The 18,595-nt window shown below is 46.7% G+C and overlaps 1 protein-coding gene across 4 annotated transcripts in view; it reads left to right on the plus strand.

Moving 5' to 3' along the window:
* TMC5 (transmembrane channel like 5) overlaps nt 1-18,595 on the plus strand; it is a 413,711-nt gene that overhangs the window by 309,602 nt on the left and 85,514 nt on the right. For all 4 annotated transcript variants that reach the window (XM_069210234.1, XM_069210235.1, XM_069210237.1 and 1 more), the window contains exons 17-18: nt 4,895-5,028; nt 6,831-7,004. In XM_069210234.1, the coding sequence (XP_069066335.1) occupies nt 4,895-5,028; nt 6,831-7,004 (308 nt within the window). The remainder of the gene's footprint in view (nt 1-4,894; nt 5,029-6,830; nt 7,005-18,595) is intronic.

Consider the following 18,595-nt stretch of genomic DNA (forward strand, 5'->3'; position numbering starts at 1 on the left):
TGCTCTCAGAGCTGACCCCTGACCCTCCAGGTTCTCCACTGGGGTCCGCAACCCCCTCTCAACCCTCTGTCTGGACTTCTGCACACCCTCACTAGGAGTGGTACTGCCAGACACCAGAACTGGTGGGACGCTGGCTACAGCCGCCCCCCCAAGTTCTCCTGACACTGTGGGATCTCCCTCAACAGATGGCCCTATGGTACAGGCTAGGCTCCCCTCCTGGGGTTCTCTCATGGAACCCTCCAGGACCTGGGACCGGATCTCGGGCACCTTGGATCTCAGCCCATCCCCATTCCCTCTCCTCAGAGACTGGACATGGGGTCCCTCACCCATCCCACTTCACTGGGACCTACCTGGGACACTACAATCCTTCCCTACCTCACCTGGTTGGGAAATATCTAGACCACTCCTCTCAGGAGCCCCCCCAAATGCCTCTTCAGACTCTCTGGTACTCACCAAGAGGTCTGCCTCCATTGTAAGCTCCCTGGGGTCAGAGAACTCACACTCCACCTGGTGTTGGTGTAACTCTGGTAAATAAGGACTAGACATATGCTCTCCAGCAATTACATCACTCAGCCCCCTACATGAATTAACCAAAGTACCCTTCACCCAACCATCCAGTGACTCTGCTTTGAAAAAGCACCCCACATCACCCTCCTGAGACTGGTGAGACAGTACCTGACTGTCCCTGACACTCAACCCACACTCTTCTGGGATGTCTTCACACTCCATAACCAGGACTTCTACCTGGGGGGAACCCCTCTCCCTGTCACTCTCACCTAGAGTCAGTAGAGTGTCCCTCCCACTAGTAGGAATATGACTCCCCATGCCAGTTCCCCAATCCACCTCAGGGACCCTGTGCATCACTGGAGCTACCTCATACCCCTGAACCTCCTGGTGTGTGTTAACTCCCTCCTTCAAGTAGGGCACCACATCTCTGGGCATGTGCACTTCTTCAGGAGCACTAGATATAAAATAGTTGCTGCCACCATTCCAGCTGGATTCAGCCCTCATGAGTTCCAGCTCCTTCATTTTGAGCTCATAAGCCCAAATCCTCTTTTTGATCTCTAAGTCCCTCCTCCTTTCTTCCAACTCCTTCTCTCTTTGCATCCTCAACTCCTTGAACCGGCGAGCCCTCTCTGCCTGTCTGTCCTGTAACTCTTCAGGAGTCAGACCCTTGGATGACACCCTGCTACCGCTCCTGGGGACCCTCCCCCCAGGCGTAACAGGTACCTCCACTACACCACTGTGTATCCTCTGCACTTCCCCACCCACACTCTTCTCCTCTGTGTGCCCTTCAGCCTTCTTGATTGTCACCCAGGCCCTCTGTGCCTTTTGCAGCTCCCCCTCCCTGGTGGAGCTCTCAGTGGGACAGTCAAGATCTTTAAGGAACTGTTTCAATTGAGCAACTGAGTACTCCTTCAGTTTCTCTATTTCAAACACAGCTCCAGCTGTTGCATCTCCAGATTGAGACATGATGGTCACAAGTGCAAAGTTCCAAACGCAGAAAATAAGTTCCCAATGAAGTAAAAAGAATCAGTCAAGGGATCAGCAAAATCATGGAAGTAGAATAAAAAGAGTCCCAAAGAGGAAAAATCGAAGATCCCCAAACAAGTAGTATGTTGTCACGTAGTGGTCTGAACTCAAACAGTAGTGTACACTTAATTACTGTATGTCAAGTACAAATACAAGTCCAAATCCCAACCGCTGATCACCAATGTTAGAAATGGGGTCTTTGGTTGACAGTCAGGTTACCCCCTGTTCAAGCAAGGACCCTCACTCTAGTCAGGGTAAAAGAGAATCACCCTCAGCTAACCCCTGCTTACCCCCTTGGTAGCTTGGCAGAGCAGTAGGCTTAACTTCAGAGCGCTAGGTGTAAAGTATTTGTACCAACACACACAGTAACTCAATGAAAACACTACAAAATGACACAACACCGGTTTAGAAAAATAGGGAATATTTATCTAAACAAAACAAGACCCAAACGACAAATATCCAACATACACAAGTCAAGTTATGAATTTTCAAAGATGAAACTCAAAAATAGCGCTTAGAAACAAAAATGCTTCGATGAGATGTTAACACAGCGTCGTGACGGAGTCGTTCCCAACAAGCCGACGCCAGCGGCGCCGGACACGGAGTCATGTAGACCCCCAAGTACAGTACCTTTGGTGAAGAGAGAAAACAAGCCGATGCGTGAAGTCGGGGATCGCGGCGTCTGTGGGAAACGTTGAATCCGTTCACTTCGAGCAGCGTCGGTCACGATGTGGTGCGGCGACTTCCACGGAGTCGCGGACTTCAGCGGGGCTGCTGCGGCGTCTGGCCTGCGAAGAGCATCACGTTCCAGCGAAGGTCACGGCATCAGGTGCAGGCGGCGTTACCGGATTCAGCAGCGGCGTCGGTCCAAAGTCGTCCGAAGTCGTCCGAAGTTGATTTCCTTGGATTCCACCAGCTTTCCTTTCAAGGGCCCAGGGACTGGATAGGGCACCACTTGTCGGGGCAGGAGTCTCTCCAGAGACTCCAGGTGCTGGCAGAGAGAAGTCTTTGCTGTCCCTGAGACTTCAAACAACAGGAGGCAAGCTCTAACTCAAGCCCTTGGAGTTTTTCTTCACAAGATGGAAGGCACACAAAGTCCAGTCTTTGCCCTCTTACTCTGGCAGAAGCAGCACTGCAGGAAAGCTCCACAAAGCACAGTCACAGGCAGGGCAGCACTTCTTCCTCAGCTATCAGCTCTTCTCCAGGCAGAGGTTCCTCTTGGTTCCAGAAGTATTTCTAAAGTCTGTAGATTTGGGTGCCCTTCTTATACCCATTTTAGTATTTGAAGTCACCTTTCTTCAAAGGGGACTCACACCTACTTGTGAAATCCTGCCTTGCCCAGGCAAGGCATCAGACACACAGCAGGGGGTTGGAGCCGGCATTGTCAGAGGCAGGCACAGTCCTTTCAGATGAGAGTGACCACTCCACCCCTCCCTCCTAGCAGAGATGGCTAATCAGGAAATGCAGGTTACACCCCAGCTCCCTTTGTGTCACTGTCTGGTGTGAGGTGAAAAACAACCCAACTGTCAAACTGACCCAGACAGGGAATCCACAAACACGGCAGAGTCACAGAATGGTTTAAGCAAGAAAATGCCCACTTTCTAAAAGTGGCATTTTCAAACGCACAATCTCAAAATCAACTTTACTAAAAGATGTATTTTTAAATTGTGAGTTCAGGGACCCCAAACTCCACATGTCCATCTACTCTCTAGGGGAATCTACACTTTAATCATATTTAAAGGTAGTCCCCATGTTATCCTATGAGAGAGACAGGCCTTGCAACAGTGAAAAACTAAATTGGCAGTATTTCACTGTCAGGACATATAAACCACATTACTATATGTCCCACCTTATCCATACACTGCACCCTGCCCTTGGGGCTACCTAGGGCTTGCCTTAGTGGTGCCTTACATGTAACAAAAGGGAAGGTTTAGGCCTGGCAAGTGGGTACACTTGCCAAGTCGAATTTACAGTGTAAAGACATTTACAGACACTGCAGTGGCAGGTCTGAGACATGATTACAGAGTTACTTTTGTGGGTGGCACAACCAGTGCTGCAGACCCACAAGTAGCATTTGATTTACAGGCCCTGGCACCTCTAGTGCACCTTACTAGGGACTAACTAGTAAATCAAATAGGCCAATCATGGATAAACCAATTACATACAATTTACACGGAGAGCATATGCACTTTAGCACTGGTTAGCAGTGGGAAAGTGCTCAGAGTTCAAAAGCCAACAGCGACAGGTGAGAAAAAAATAGGAGGCAGGAGGCAAAAAGATTCAGGATGACCCTGCATAAGCAAAAGTCCAACACTACCCATGTGGAAATTACACATGTAAAATGTAATAAGGCAACTCTAATTTCATCCTACGGGAGAGATATGCCTTCCAGTATTGAAAAATGTATTTATGAGGTTTTGTTACTACCGGGACATGTAAAACTGAAAAGTACATGACCTGCCTTTTAAATACACTTGTGCTGCCTAGACCCTACCTAAGGAGTGATCTATATGTATTAAATAGGACGGTTTAGGCCTGGCAAAAGGTTTACTTTCCAGGTTAAAAGGGCATTTTAATACTGCACACACGGACTCTGCAATGGCAGGCCTGAGACATGTTTAAAGGGCTACTTAAGTGAGTGGCATAATCACTGGTGCAGGCCTACTGGTAGTATTTAATTTACAGGCCCAGGGCACATGTAGTACCACTTTACTAGGGGCTTATATGTAAATTAAATATGCCTGTTGGGTATAAGCCAATGTTACCAAGTTTAGAAGAGAGAGTACAACACTTTAGCACTGGTTAGCAGTGGTAAAGTGCACAGAGTTAATGGCCAACAAAAACAAATTCAGCAAAAATAGGAGGAGAAAGGCAAAACATTTGGGGATGCTCCTGCAGAAAGGGCCAAGTCCAACACCATGTATTATTATCCCTGGCCATTGTATTGTCTTCAGTAGAACTCCCAACTTTCTAATGCTCTAAATAACCTTTCAACCTGTTATTTTTGTTATTTCCTCTAACCGTTTTAAAACATAGACCTAAGTGGTGATGAGTACAATACGAGTGAGGACTCATTCATTTGATGGATGAGCTGGTAAAGCTTAAACAATTATACAAGGTAACCAAGCATCAATCAAAGCATTATTATACAAATCACCAAATCAACAGGTCTGTCATCCAGGGAAGGGGGTCAAACTTTGACTCCAATGTTATTAATGGATGTTTTTGCTTTATGGTGAACTTTGTGTGAGTTCAATTTACAGTGTGTGTTGCTATATAGTTGTGTGCCTACCTACAATACTGGCCTTTTGACATCTTATTTGCTTATGTTGATGATATTTGTGTGCATGGTTACTTTCAGGTCAGTCTGATGATGAACTGTGTGCCTCCCCGAAGAGCTTGGAAAGCTTCTCAGATGACAACAGTTTTTATTTTTCTCCTCTTCTTTCCATCTTTTACTGGAGTTCTTTCAGTTGTAGGCATTACCGTTTGGAGGTAGGAGAGTGTGCCACAATTGTTTGTTGCATATTTCAGAATTATTTCTGAGTTTTGTTAATTTGTGGGTTGCATGTTAATGAAAATTGAGTTGTAAACCTATTAGATTGCTTTAAACAAACACAGGTTGTTGGATGTAGACCAAGATGGTATTGCCTAGCATTACTTGTGCAATTTTCCACATACCAATCAAAAAACATGCAGCACCGAAAGTAAGCAGAGTCTAAATTTGTATGTTGAAATATCTTCTATAGAAAGAAAGATTATTTGCCCAAAATACCTTGGCCAAAATATTAAAGATCAAAATTTCGACAAGTGCATATATGCGAGTATAGATGCACTTTTCTTAACTCCAAATCTACATTCTTTGAAAATATATATTTTGCCATGGTAAATATAAGTGGAGCTAAGCAAAGAACACTGATAGTTACCTTCTTGATATTTTGGTCTTCAATATTGTGTCTATGATATTCTGGTAGCACGATATTCTGTAGTCTATAGTAAGGTGGAATTTTGAGGGGAAATACCTTGCTGCTTACAGAGCTATGAAAGATCCTCATTTCTGCCGGGGATGGAAGCACTAGTAGAGTGGTACAAATTTTTCCATAAGCACGTACATGATTTGCTGCTGCCGAAAAATAATGCTCCTGGGATAGACAATGGTGATGTCACTGTTCTCCAGTGTCTCCCAAGAAACAAGTTATAGGAATTCCTGCCTGCTTCAGGCTGTGTTTGACCCGATCAGTCATGTATCCCGTTCTGAGATTGGATACTTCCAGTACTGCAAGACGTGGATGGTCCGCAGTCAAACAACCTTGAACTGGTTTACTGTGTTGAACAGCTGGTGGTGCTACAGCTCAATAACCTTGTTTCTCTGGACCAAACTACAGTCCTACAACACCACTTAATGGGTCATTGTTGACTCATTAAGTATCATCTCTTTATCCTCATGCTTGGTGTTACACCTAAGTATTTGACATTGTTTTTTCTTCGACCCACATATTTGAGCAATGTGGTTGCTCTTACAACCTAAGGTGTCCAGTTATCACATGCCCTGATGAGACCTGTCCATTTCAAATGAGGTAGAAACACTGTCAACAATAAGCTGCACACAAAAGTATTGACAGGCTAGATTTTAACACTCAAATTATAAATAAGCCTTTAACAAAGGGCTACGTACTAAGTTTATTCCATATATATTCACTACTACTTTCTTCTCTGATATTTTCATTGGGAGATACCGTACCTATCTCTTGTGTTTCTCTCTGTATATATTTTTTACATAAATGTTAGGTATTAATCTAACAATAAGTTGCAGGTGAACCACTGTTTTGTGGATATAAATACATACCCAGGCTCACACTAGGGCATATGGGTTGCTCTTGTCTACTGAGTTCTGTTATGTTACAAATTTCTGAAATAACTTATACAACACTGCATGGGACTGTGAGAGGTAGCTTATTCTGTATTACATCAGACACAAATACACATGCACAGTCACACACACAAAAGAGATTGTTGTCATGAAAAGATGCATGTACAAGTTGTATAACAGTATGTGATCATTCATATGGCAACACTGCAGTCCAAATATCAGTTTTTAAAAGCTGTAAACATTACAGAGAACACCAACTTTTATCTTTTGATGGATGAGCATAAGCACCAATAATGTTAGTTGTTGACCAAAGTATTTTTTTTATAATTCTGATGTTCCATAAATGGTGCCATGCAACTCTCAGGTAATGAATAATTTACAAGTGTCATAATTGATTAAATAAATATGTCTCTCTTTTGATCTCCAGTCGGAATTCCTCATCAACATGTGGTCCATTCCGAAACTTGGATCATCCATTCACTGCCATCTCCAGCTGGGTGGACTCAATCTCCTTGACCACCAACTTACAATGGGTCGTGTGGATTTATCACAATTTGATTGAAAGTGTGCTGTTCTTTTTCATCCTCACACTCATTGTCTTGTAAGTACGACTAATGAAATAGAGAATGGTGTGGGATATATTCTCTGATTCTTGTTAGAATAGTAAAGGTATGGTGGTGGGGCGAAGAGAGTAGAATGGGGACAATGGAAAGCATGGTGAGAGCGGGGAATAAAATAGTCAATTCCATCCACAAATCATCCAGTCAGAACATTGTGAGACCAAAATGATTCTGGGCAGGACAAACACAAGGTAAGGAAGGGAAGCTGTTTAATCAGAAGTTGGGAAGTGAGACTGGCAGAAAGCTTTCCAGTCATGAGAAAGTGGCTTATCCAAAGCCCACTATAGGTCAGTGGTGCTGGAACAATTTTTAGAGTGGGGGAACTGCGATTACTGAAGCCATAGGAACTGTGAAAAATCTGAGCCTCATACAAACAAATAAGTGTATCAACTGTACCATGCCCTTTCAAAAGGAGAGTGAAAAGGGTGTGGTATGTAGCTAGTGCGGCATTTTGAAACACCGGTGAAGTAGTGCACTGTAATTTACAGACAGCACATTTTCAGTTGAAATAGCCACTAAATTTGCATAGATAAGCAGTTTTACTGGTGAAAATGTATAGCGCAAAAAACAAATATTTGTGGAAATCAGTTTCTGTGATTATTAATAACTTGTGCATCACAAGGTAAAATTATTTGATTTCTCTTGAGTCTGCTAAAATCATGCTTTCCATAACACATCAAATTTACAAAAAATGCTTCATGTGTGCTTTCCTAATTACTGATATAATTTTAAATATATGTTTAGTTCATTTCCTGAAATTGAAATGTTGTTTTGTGTTAGAAAAAAACTGACATCTTATAGCCTTTCCCTTAGTTTATGACACTCCAGTAGGTTTGTCACCTAGATCACTTTTACGAAATCCTCTCACTTTGCAGTCAGAAAAATAAAAGTACATGCCAGTTTGCGAATAAGCAGAAATTTGTCAGAAGATATAACCTGATGTTTGACCTTTGTCTTTGAACGTGCAGTAATGTGACAGGATACTTAAAAAATGTAAAGTCACCATTATTGCTTATTCGCCTTCGGAACTCCAGCATGTGCTGCAGCACTTCCCAGGACCCCAACTTGCAGTGGCTAATCATTAAGTCTATGGTATACACTGGAAACAACATTTCTAACCACCGGACAACTAAAGCTGAGTGTAGCTGAGACTAAACATCTAAATTAGAGATGATAAGGTCAGAATTAAAACCACTTGACATGTGTGAAGAAAACTCATGTACTCATTCTATTTTGTTATTTGGCTATCATTATTTATTTGTTTAAAATTTTCCACAGAAATATTAATTTGATTAATACAGTAAAAGAAATACAACAAATAACATTCAAATGACAAGAAAATATTTTTAAAATGTGTACAATCGCTACCAAACATTTACTGATGCAGGATGCCACGACAAGGACAAGGCATCAGAAAATTAACTCAAAGTCCACTTAATAATTTTTTTAAATCAAACTTTTGATAGGATAATACAAGGGGACAAAAAGTTCCTCAATAACAATAGAACAACCCCGATGCTTACACTATTAGTACAAAAAAGCTGAATATATTTGCTTATTGTAAATGCCCTGGTTTAAAATTCATATAAAATCCTATCATGTCAGGATTTAAATTTTCTTTTAAGTAAAACTGAGGTTCTCCTCATTGAACAAAAAAAACAATTCAAGTGGGGTCATTTATTGTTTCAACAATGGGAAAATATGTATCAAAACATTTGCATCTTGCTACCTTTCCTGCCCTTTCTATCATACCAAACAGTGTGTTGATTCAAAATTTCTGATTTCATATTTTCATACGCCAGCAGTTGCTAACCTTTTTACTTCTGTGGATGCCTACGGAATCATTACTGGAATCCTGAGACCACCACTGAGTCATTATTGGAACTCATGGGCTTCCTGCCAAAGCAATTTCTCTGATTAAACCACAAGACAATACACAAAAATATAAACAGAAGCATATCTAAAACAAATATTCAAATATTTAAATTTTCAAATTTCCAATTTTGCTTATTTATTTGTACACTTTATTATTTTTAATGTATTATTTTCACATTATTTAATTTTGTAAGACAGTTGTGGACCCTCAGTTGTCCTTGGACAATAGGTTAAGAACCACCTCCCCAGGCCTTTATAGAACCCAATCTAGAACAAGTTTTTGCAATGCAATAGGTCTCGCATATGTGAGAGTTAGAGGTATTGGTGTTGTAAATGCCAATGTCTTTTATCTATGTGTTTTAGTTTGGAGTGTAGTGGATGTATGTGGTGTGGAGTGGAATTATATAGGTTGTATTGGAATTGTTAGTTGTGGAATTTGTGGGGCAGAATTATGTGGTGTGGAGTGTATTTGTGTAGTGGACTTGTGTGGCATGGTGAATAGATAGTGGTAAGAGCTGCACAGAATAGATAGAAAGGAATATAGAGAGGGATACGTAGTTTGTTTAGGAAGTGTTGAATGAACTTGAGACAGAAGAGCAGAAAAAGTGTGTGAAAGAGTGTGCAGTCGATCTTTCTCATTCATTATAATCACCAGATTTCACACAGTTTGAGTAACGTATTAGAAGTCGTTGCTTGTCACATCCCCTCTTTATCAAGGGGTAAATGTCTGATTGGCAGGAGCTCAGAACAATTTGCAGTGGCTAAATAACATATGGAGAGGAGACTCCAGTTAGCTCCAACCCGTCTACAAACTGCTATTACTATGTATGCTTTTTGTCACGCTGTCCTGAAAAAAAGAGGGGGGAAGCGATAGAAAGAAAGGGAACACATCTCTGTCAACTTGAAATGCTAAGAATAGAATCCAAGCATATTGCCAACGAAGTGTAATCGTAGCCCTGTTTGGTAGCATTGCAAAAAGAACGGATGATACCATAGCACAGGTGGAATCCCATTGCTATTCTGTTGACTCCCAGCATAATCTTGGGCAGTCCAAGATTTATCTAGGTCTGTCTGTTCTGGAAAGGGTGGGACACAAACAATCAGGTTCAAACAGGCCATCAGGAACATCTTGCCATTTACCCAACAGGGCCGAATTTACATTTCAAGATACCATAGGCATTGTTTGGCAGTGGCTTCCCAGTCACAGAGGGCGTCTTACTCAGAACTTGGTGGAACACTGACAAAGAATTGATAACTATTATGTTATTTTCTCGTTAACCACTAAATTAGGGGTGCTCGAGTAGTAAGCTGAAGCATGCAGTTGACATTCTGGACCTTTTGCAGAAAGGTCAATCAACACTAACGAGGTCATTACGACTTTGGCTGTCTCAGGTCTGCCATGTTGGCCGAGATGGGAGTACCGCTAAAAGCCCAGCGGTGAAGACTGCCAAATTATGACCATGGCAGTCTTCCCAACAGAAGACAGCCAAACTACCGCCAGTACCGCTGGTGCGGTCAGGCTGCCACGGACGGTGGTAGTCACCTTCAGACCGGCGGGGCCCATGTTTACACCAGACACATTACTAAGCTACACACCGCCAAGGTTTCTGCCGAGGTTGCACTGCCAAGAAAACCCTGGTGGGAATCAACTCCATAAAAGGAAACACTCACCTTCTGGAACACATACCTGACTGGAGCCGCCATTGAGCCTGAACTGGAAGTCCTCGCACTGCTCTTGCTTGCATAATGACACCTACCTCACACTGTAGGAAAAGGCATGAGTACCCATGCACACACAACATACACAGTCGGTACGGCTTGCGACGGCGACACACCCACGTTACCATACACACATATGCACACACACATGTAAATATACTACACACATGCACACCCATACTATACACAAGCACAACTGCACTATACACAGGCACATCCATACTACACACATGCATACCCGTACTACACACACCACGGCCAATACACATGTGCCATACACACACCAACCTGCAGGTACACAGAACCGGCACTGTCTAACACAACCATACACAACACCACTGATTCACACAACGACATCACAACCGCAACTACACAAATGCTTTGCCAAGCAATGTCACTGCACACCACCGCATGACAACACATACTAACGACAACACATAACAACATCAGACAACCAATAAACACAATCACACTGCCATACAACGAAGCATATGTCACACCACGCTAACACGACACACAAACGCATATGACATAGCCATCACCACACACACGGACGCACACAACACCACCAATACAGAAGGCAACACAAACAATATACAATTTGGCTACATATATGCATGCACCAAACACAAACATATCCTACACACAATACACAGCAATGACAGGCAAACAAATGGGAGGGCCAAACACACACATGCAGCCCAGGCACCACAGCTAGCACAACCCAACACACACACGTCACACACACACAAACCAAAGCCACCAAACACAAAACAACCATGTGGAAAGAAAGGCAGGACAAGTATGTTACCATCAAATCCAACAACATGCTGGGCCAGATGTATTAAAAAAGTTAGGATTAAATAAATACCGATACACAAATAGCAGGCCATTGGCCAGTCCGAAGTGCCAACGGCACAAATGGCACTTCAGTGTGCCCTTACTTGACTCCTGACTGCAATATGACCTCCAAAGGGTAGGGGCGTCAAGGAGGCAGGCAGGTACCTCAGGGATTAGGGAGCGGGTTTGGGCTTGGGCTTGGGAGGGGGTCCTTGGGCTTGAGCTTGAGTTTAGGAGGGGGGTTCTTGGGCTTGGGCTTAGGAGGGGGGGGTCCTTGGGCATGGTCTTGGGAGGGGTAGACTTCTTGGCAGGGGGAGAGGCATGGGAACGAGCAGGGGACAGGGGAGGACTTGGAGATGGAAGGGCTGGACTTAGGGAGAGACACAGAGCTTGGGGGTATCACGGGGTGGGAGAGGAGTAGGGAATAGGGAAAACTGAGAGGAACACATTTTTAGACACATGGGAGCAGTCATGGCAAAAGGTTTTGGAAGTGGAGGGAAAAGGAGTGGCTGTAAGATGTGTCAGTGTGGATGTTTTGGATGTAAGTGCATGCGTTGAATGCTTGTGGGTGCTGGGTGTCTGTTGAGTGGGTGATTGCAGGCATTTAGGTATCTTGGGAGGGGGGAGGAGGAGGTGATGGGAGATGCCATGCTGGATGGGTGACTGTCTTTTGGGGTGGTGTCTGCAGGAATGGTGGATGTGCTGCATGTGGGGGTGTCGGTGGTTGTGGTGGGTACGGATGTGGTGACTGGGCTGGATGTCTGCAGGTCTGCTATTGTGCTGACTTTGGGTAAGATTGTAGTTGTGGCTGGATCCGGGAATTATGGTATGATGGCTGCAAGTGTGTCTGGTGTAGTGTCTGTGAAGGGGGGGTGGCAGGGGAGTCAGTGCAGGGAGTGGATGTTGGTGTGTCGGCAGGTGGGTGTTGCTTGTGTCCATGTGGTGGTAGGTCTTGTGGTGCTTGAGTTTGTCAGTGCTACCCTTGTCTGTTGAGGTGGATGCATGCCTGTGTGTTCATGTACTTTGGCTGGGTATGGGAAGAGGGTTTTGGGATTAGGAAGAGGTAGTTTGAGGGGGAAAGGTAGACAAAGGGGGTCTGGCTGCCTTCAGAGTGGAGGCCACAGCCTGAAAGGATCTCTGTAGGCCAGCCAGTGGACCGTGAATGCCCTCCAGGAACGCATTGCTCTGTTGGACTTGAGCTACCAGTCCCTGGATGGCATTCACAATGGTGGACTGACCCACAGAGATGGACCTCAGGCAGTCAATAGCCTCCTCACTGATGGCAGCAGGGTGGGCACGGGCAGAGGTGCCTGCGGTGAAGGAGACGCCCACCCTCCTGGGTGAGCAGGCACGAGCAACTCGGTGGGGAGCTACATGGAGGGCAGTGCAAGTAAGGGGGGTAGCAAACAAAGATGGTGATCATGTGGTCTCAGATGGTTTCGCCACCACAAGGGAGTGTCCACTGGAGGAGGATTCCAAAGAAGAGGTGGTAGCTCCAGTCTCCCAGTGGCACTCCCCTCGCCCTCCGTCCCACTGGGTCCCTCGCTCTCGCATGTGCCAGATTCCTGGGTCCCGTGGGCTGCTGCTTCAACACTCGCCTGTGCCCCTTCTCCTTTGCCAGACGATGCTGATGCTCACAAGGAGTGAGACAGAGGGACGGAGGGACAGAGAGGGAGAGAAAGGGGGAAAAGGGTTAAAATATACCCCTCATAGACACACCTAAACATGCACATCTGTGACAATACATATCCAGGCTAGGCCATCGCAGTTGCCAAGACACATAACCTACATCGTGTAATTACATGTCACGACTAACCACACCTGTATGCCAACCCTCACATCTACATCAATATCTAAGTAGGACAGCACTACTAGAGTCATCCCCATGATACCAACCAAATCCCTTTTAGATGGCACAGCATGCCCTGGATGCAGTATCAATTGAATGCCTGAATACACATCATACCTCTCCATACCCCTATCACGCATTGGATGTGCAGCTAACTAAACAAAACACTTCAGCCCTTAACATTAACAGCATAAACAAAGTTCATGTCCTCTGTAGGATATCCATTACAGTGAAGAAAACTACACTCACCGACCACACAGCACCTGCCTGTCACATAACATGGCAGGCCACACTGTTTAGTGATGCAATATTAGAGAACAATTTGGATATAGCCATTACACGTCAGACAACCAAACAGGTTACATCTGATATATTCAATTTAAATCTGTGTATAGTCAGACCCATCACAGAGCCTGATCAGCAGACACCAAACACATATATCACTACCTAGCTTACTGCTAAGTGCATCTACGATAGTCCGTATAGCACATATAACACATCCGAACCCAATCACTGAGTGCAGTGTCACAAGTGATTTACTTCCGTAACACACATAGGCCCTCATTACAACATTGGCGGTAAAAGGCGCTTACCGCCGTGCAGAAGACCGCCAAAACACCACCGCCGCCGCGGAATTCCGCCACAGCTATTATGACACACATCTCGGAATCCGCCGAGATTCAGACACCCACACAAGACCGCCACACCAAAGGTCAGTGATAAACTGGCGAAAACAAAACCTCCACCGTCACGCCAACAGAAACACGCCCATGCTATCACGACCCACGAATCCACGCGTCGGTCTTTCAACCGCGGTATTCCATTGGCGGTACACACCGCCTGCTCAATATACACACACATCTCCAAAACTCCGCCACATTGGACAATTCAAAATACACACACCTGATACACATACAAACACCACTCCCACACACCAAACACAATATAAAACACACTCCCACATCACCCACAAACCCCTACGACCACAATTCACGGACGAAGGCCAGATAGACAGAGAGCACAGCAACTGAGAACCCCACCACACAGAGGCACACAACACCATCACCCATACAACATTACACGCACAAAACACCACACACCACTACACATCACCCCACACATCAACACTTACACCACCCCACACATCACAGACACCACCTCATGTCACGCCAAAGACACCCCCGGGTTTCCGAGGAGGAGCTCAGGGTGATGGTGGAGGAAATCCTACGGGTAGAGCCACAGCTATTTGGCTCACAGGTGCAGCACACATCCATAGCCAGGAAGATGGAGCTATGGCAAAGAATCGTGGACAGAGTCAACGCTGTGGGACAGCATCCAAGAAATCGGGAGGACATCAGGAAGAGCTGGAACGACCTACGGGGGAAGGTGCGTTCTGTGGTCTCCAGGCACAACATCGCGGTACAGCGGACTGGCGGCGGACCCCCACCTCCTCCCCCACAACTAACAACATGGGAGGAGCAATTCTTGACCATCATGCATCCAGAGGGCCTCGGAGGAGTCGGTGGAGGAATGGACACTGGTAAGTTAAATCTCAACTATCATATCCCCCACCCTACCTGCATGGCATCACACACCCCCACCCTCACCCCCTCCCCTATCACTCCAACTCCTCACTAATGTACTCATAACACAAACCACACATCCCAACTCCAGGCCCGCATGCAAAAACAAAGCATGGTCACCCCTCACGAAATCATGCTCACTGCACATACCCATAACAACCCCCTAACCATCATCACACAAGCCCACACACAGGAATGCTTGCACTGGGCTACACAAACACCCACCCATTGCACACCATTACACACACACGCAATAATCATGCTCTTATATCCCTGCAGGACCACTACGGAACGTCACCACACCGGAGGGTCCAGACAACTCCATTCCACCCACATAAGAGGCCCACAGTGACGACAGCAGCTCTGCCCTACTGGATCCTGATGACCAGCTCGGACCATCGTGGGCCTCGGGACAGTCGGTTCCCCTTGCACAGGCACAGCCCAACACTGACCTTCCCCCCTCTGGTAACACCAGCACAGCACCCACTCAGCGGTCCATACCTCTGTACCCAGGACACGTCAATCAGCGGTGTGTCCACCACTAAAGGGAACCCAGGATAACCCACCACCCCAACAACAACAGGGACCTGGGGGCAGTGGTAGTGGGCACACCGGGCCAGGGGACGGAGGCACAGGAACACAGGGGAACTGGGAGGGCTGCTGTGCGACAGGGGGCGGACAGGCCAAGGGAACCCACCCTCCACGAGGCCCTCTCCTTCATCATGGGAGCTTACCACCACTCCCAGGAGACGATGGCGACGGTCCTGGCCAAGTTTCAGGAGACCCAGCGCCTGCAGGAGGAGCAGTATTTGGGGTTCATGGAGGAGCTCAGAACCATTAGCTTAACCCTGGGCACCATCGTAGGGGTGCTGAAGGACATACAAAAAACCATGAGGGACACCGTGGCACTCCAAGGGGCCCCTGACACTAGCATGGACGATGAACTGCCCACCACCTCCGCCGGCGCTAGTGGACAGGACGCCCCGCCACAGGACCACCACACCAGCACCCCACCCCCTGCAGACGGACAACCACCCCGCAAGCGGTTCCTGAGATCCAGGAACAGGACAGAGCAAGATGGCAAGACCCCTGCCAGGAAATGAGACCACCCTGATTGTCCTCCCACTGTCTCACTTTGTTACCCTGTCCAGATTGTAACTGCCCCAGCTCAACTTCCTATGCCCATATGGGCAGTGCACCTGTGTGACTAATGGACTGGACTCTGCCATGGACATTCCTCCACCGTCCCCCATCACCATATTACTACCCCCCTCCATTTTTGAGTACTTAAATAAACACCCTTGAACCACAAAACAATCTGGAGTCAGTCTGTGATTTGGTAAATATGTATAATCAATGACAGTGTCAACATGCGTTTCCAATTGTAAAGCAAACATACCTATGTCACACATCACAAGTCCTTGAAGGATGCAAGCAGATGACACACGTTGCTAACCACACCTGTGAAACCGTAATGGAAAGGTACAACTCAGTGACCAAATACTGCTATGAAATGACAGACAGGATAGAGGTAGAAGTGTGAAAGTGAATGTAATGGTAAAAAGAAAACTGTTCTCACCTGTGTGTCACAGGAAATATTGCTGTATGACTGACTCCTTGTTGTCTATGTCTTCTTCCTCAGCGTCCTCCTCATCACTGTCCACAACCTCCACAGGCTCCACAGCTGCCACAACACCGCCATCTGGACCAACCTCCTGCAGAAAAGGCACATGGTGTCGCAAAGCAAGATTGTGAAGCATCGAGCAGGCGATGATGATCTGGCACACCTTCTTCGGTGAGTACAATAGGGAACCACCTGTCATATGCAGACACCTGAACCTGGCCTTCAGGAGGCCGAAGGTGCGTTCGATCACCCTCCTAGTCCTTCCATGGGCTTCATTGTAGCGTTCCTCTGCCCTGGTCCTGGGATTCCTCACTCGGGTCAATAGCCAGGACAGGTTGGGGTAACCAGAGTCCCCCAATAGCTACACCCGGTGCCTCTGGAGTTGACCCATCATATAAGGGATGCTGCTATTGCGCAGGATGTAGGCGTCATGCACTGAGCCAGGGAACATAGCATTTACCTGCGAGATACTGGTCTGCCAAACATACCATCTGTACATTCATCAAATGATAACTCTTCCGGTTCCTGTACACTTGTTCACTCCTGTGGGGGAGGACCAGAGCTACATGGGTCCCATCAATAGCACCTATGATGTTGGGGATATGTCCAAGGGCATAGAAGTCACCTTTAACTGTAGCCAAATCCTCCACCTGAGGGAAAACGATGTAGCTCCTTAAGTGTTTCAGCAGGGCAGACAACACTCTGGACAACACGTTGGAAAACATAGGCTAGGACATCCCTAATGCCATGGCCACTGTTGTCTGAAAAGATCCACTTGCAAGGAAATGGAGCACTGACAGCACCTGCACGTCAGGGGGGATTCCTGTGGGATGGCAGATTGGTGACATCAGGTCTGGCTCCAACTGGGTACATAGTTCCTAGATAGTGGCACGGTCAAACCTGTAGGTGATGAGTAAATGTCGCTCCTCCATTGTCAACAGGTCCACCAACGGTCGGTACACCGGAGGATTCCGCCATCTTCTCAAATGTCCAAGCTGACGGTGCCTAGGAAGGACAACAGCGACCACAGAGTCAACAAAATCCCAGGTATGTACTCCCAGATACACAGAACACGACACCAAAGACAAAAATCTTCCTGTATCTGTGTCGAGTGTAGGCATAGGTATGTGTGACGCAGTTGCAAATGAAGCCATGTGGGCCCCTGAAATGGCGGCTGCCTGACCTCTAAACTGGGACAATGGGATGTGAGGTAACTGCGCTTGCGTTGTACACCGTCGCGGTAGGCGGTTGAAGTCCGTGGCGCAAAGCTGCATTAGTTAACATTGGACCCTATGGGTCCCAGGAGCCAAGGATGAAGTGCGCCGGCGGTGATGATACGCACCGCCGCGGACGTCACCGCCGCGGACGTGACCGCCATTTTCTCTCTGTTCAATCACTTGATACCTGATCTTCGACAGGAGAGGACCTACACTGCAAGTGCTGCTGTGACCTCGGTCTGGAAGAGACAATGGCTGCTGCCTTCACTGCTCAGGAGTTGGAGAAGCTCGTGGACGGGGTCCTCCCCCAGTACACGCTACTTTACGGTCCTGCAGACCAACAGGTAAGTACACAGGGAGCACATTGTATGGGCTATGCCAGGGTGGAGAGGGCTGGTTGTAAGAGGGAAAGGGGGCAGAGTGCAGTGAATATGAAGGACTGTGAATGCATGTGCCACATGGTAAGGGCAGGTATGTGGGCCACTCACTTCGATGGTGCTCTTGCTAATGACTTCTCTTCTTCCCCTGTGCATGTTATGTAGGTCAGCGCCCACCAGAAGAAGGACATTTGGCGTGCCATCGCCAAGGACGTTCGGACCCTGTGGGTCCACCAGAGACGGGGCACCCACTGCCGGAAAAGATGGGAGGACATTCGCCGCTGGAGCAAGAAGACGGCGGAGGCTCAGCTGGGGATGGCCTCCCAACGTCGGAGGGGTGCCTGTCGCCCCATGACCCCCCTGATGTTCCGGATCCTGGCGGTGGCCTACCCTGAGTTGGATGGGCGCTTGAGGGCATCACAGCAGACACAAGGGGGTGAGTGCTCCCTCATTCTGGGGACTTTGCGCGCAGTTGAGGGGTCTGGGTG

This window comes from Pleurodeles waltl, chromosome 10 (assembly GCF_031143425.1).
Source record: "Pleurodeles waltl isolate 20211129_DDA chromosome 10, aPleWal1.hap1.20221129, whole genome shotgun sequence".
Lineage (NCBI taxonomy): Eukaryota > Metazoa > Chordata > Amphibia > Caudata > Salamandridae > Pleurodeles > Pleurodeles waltl.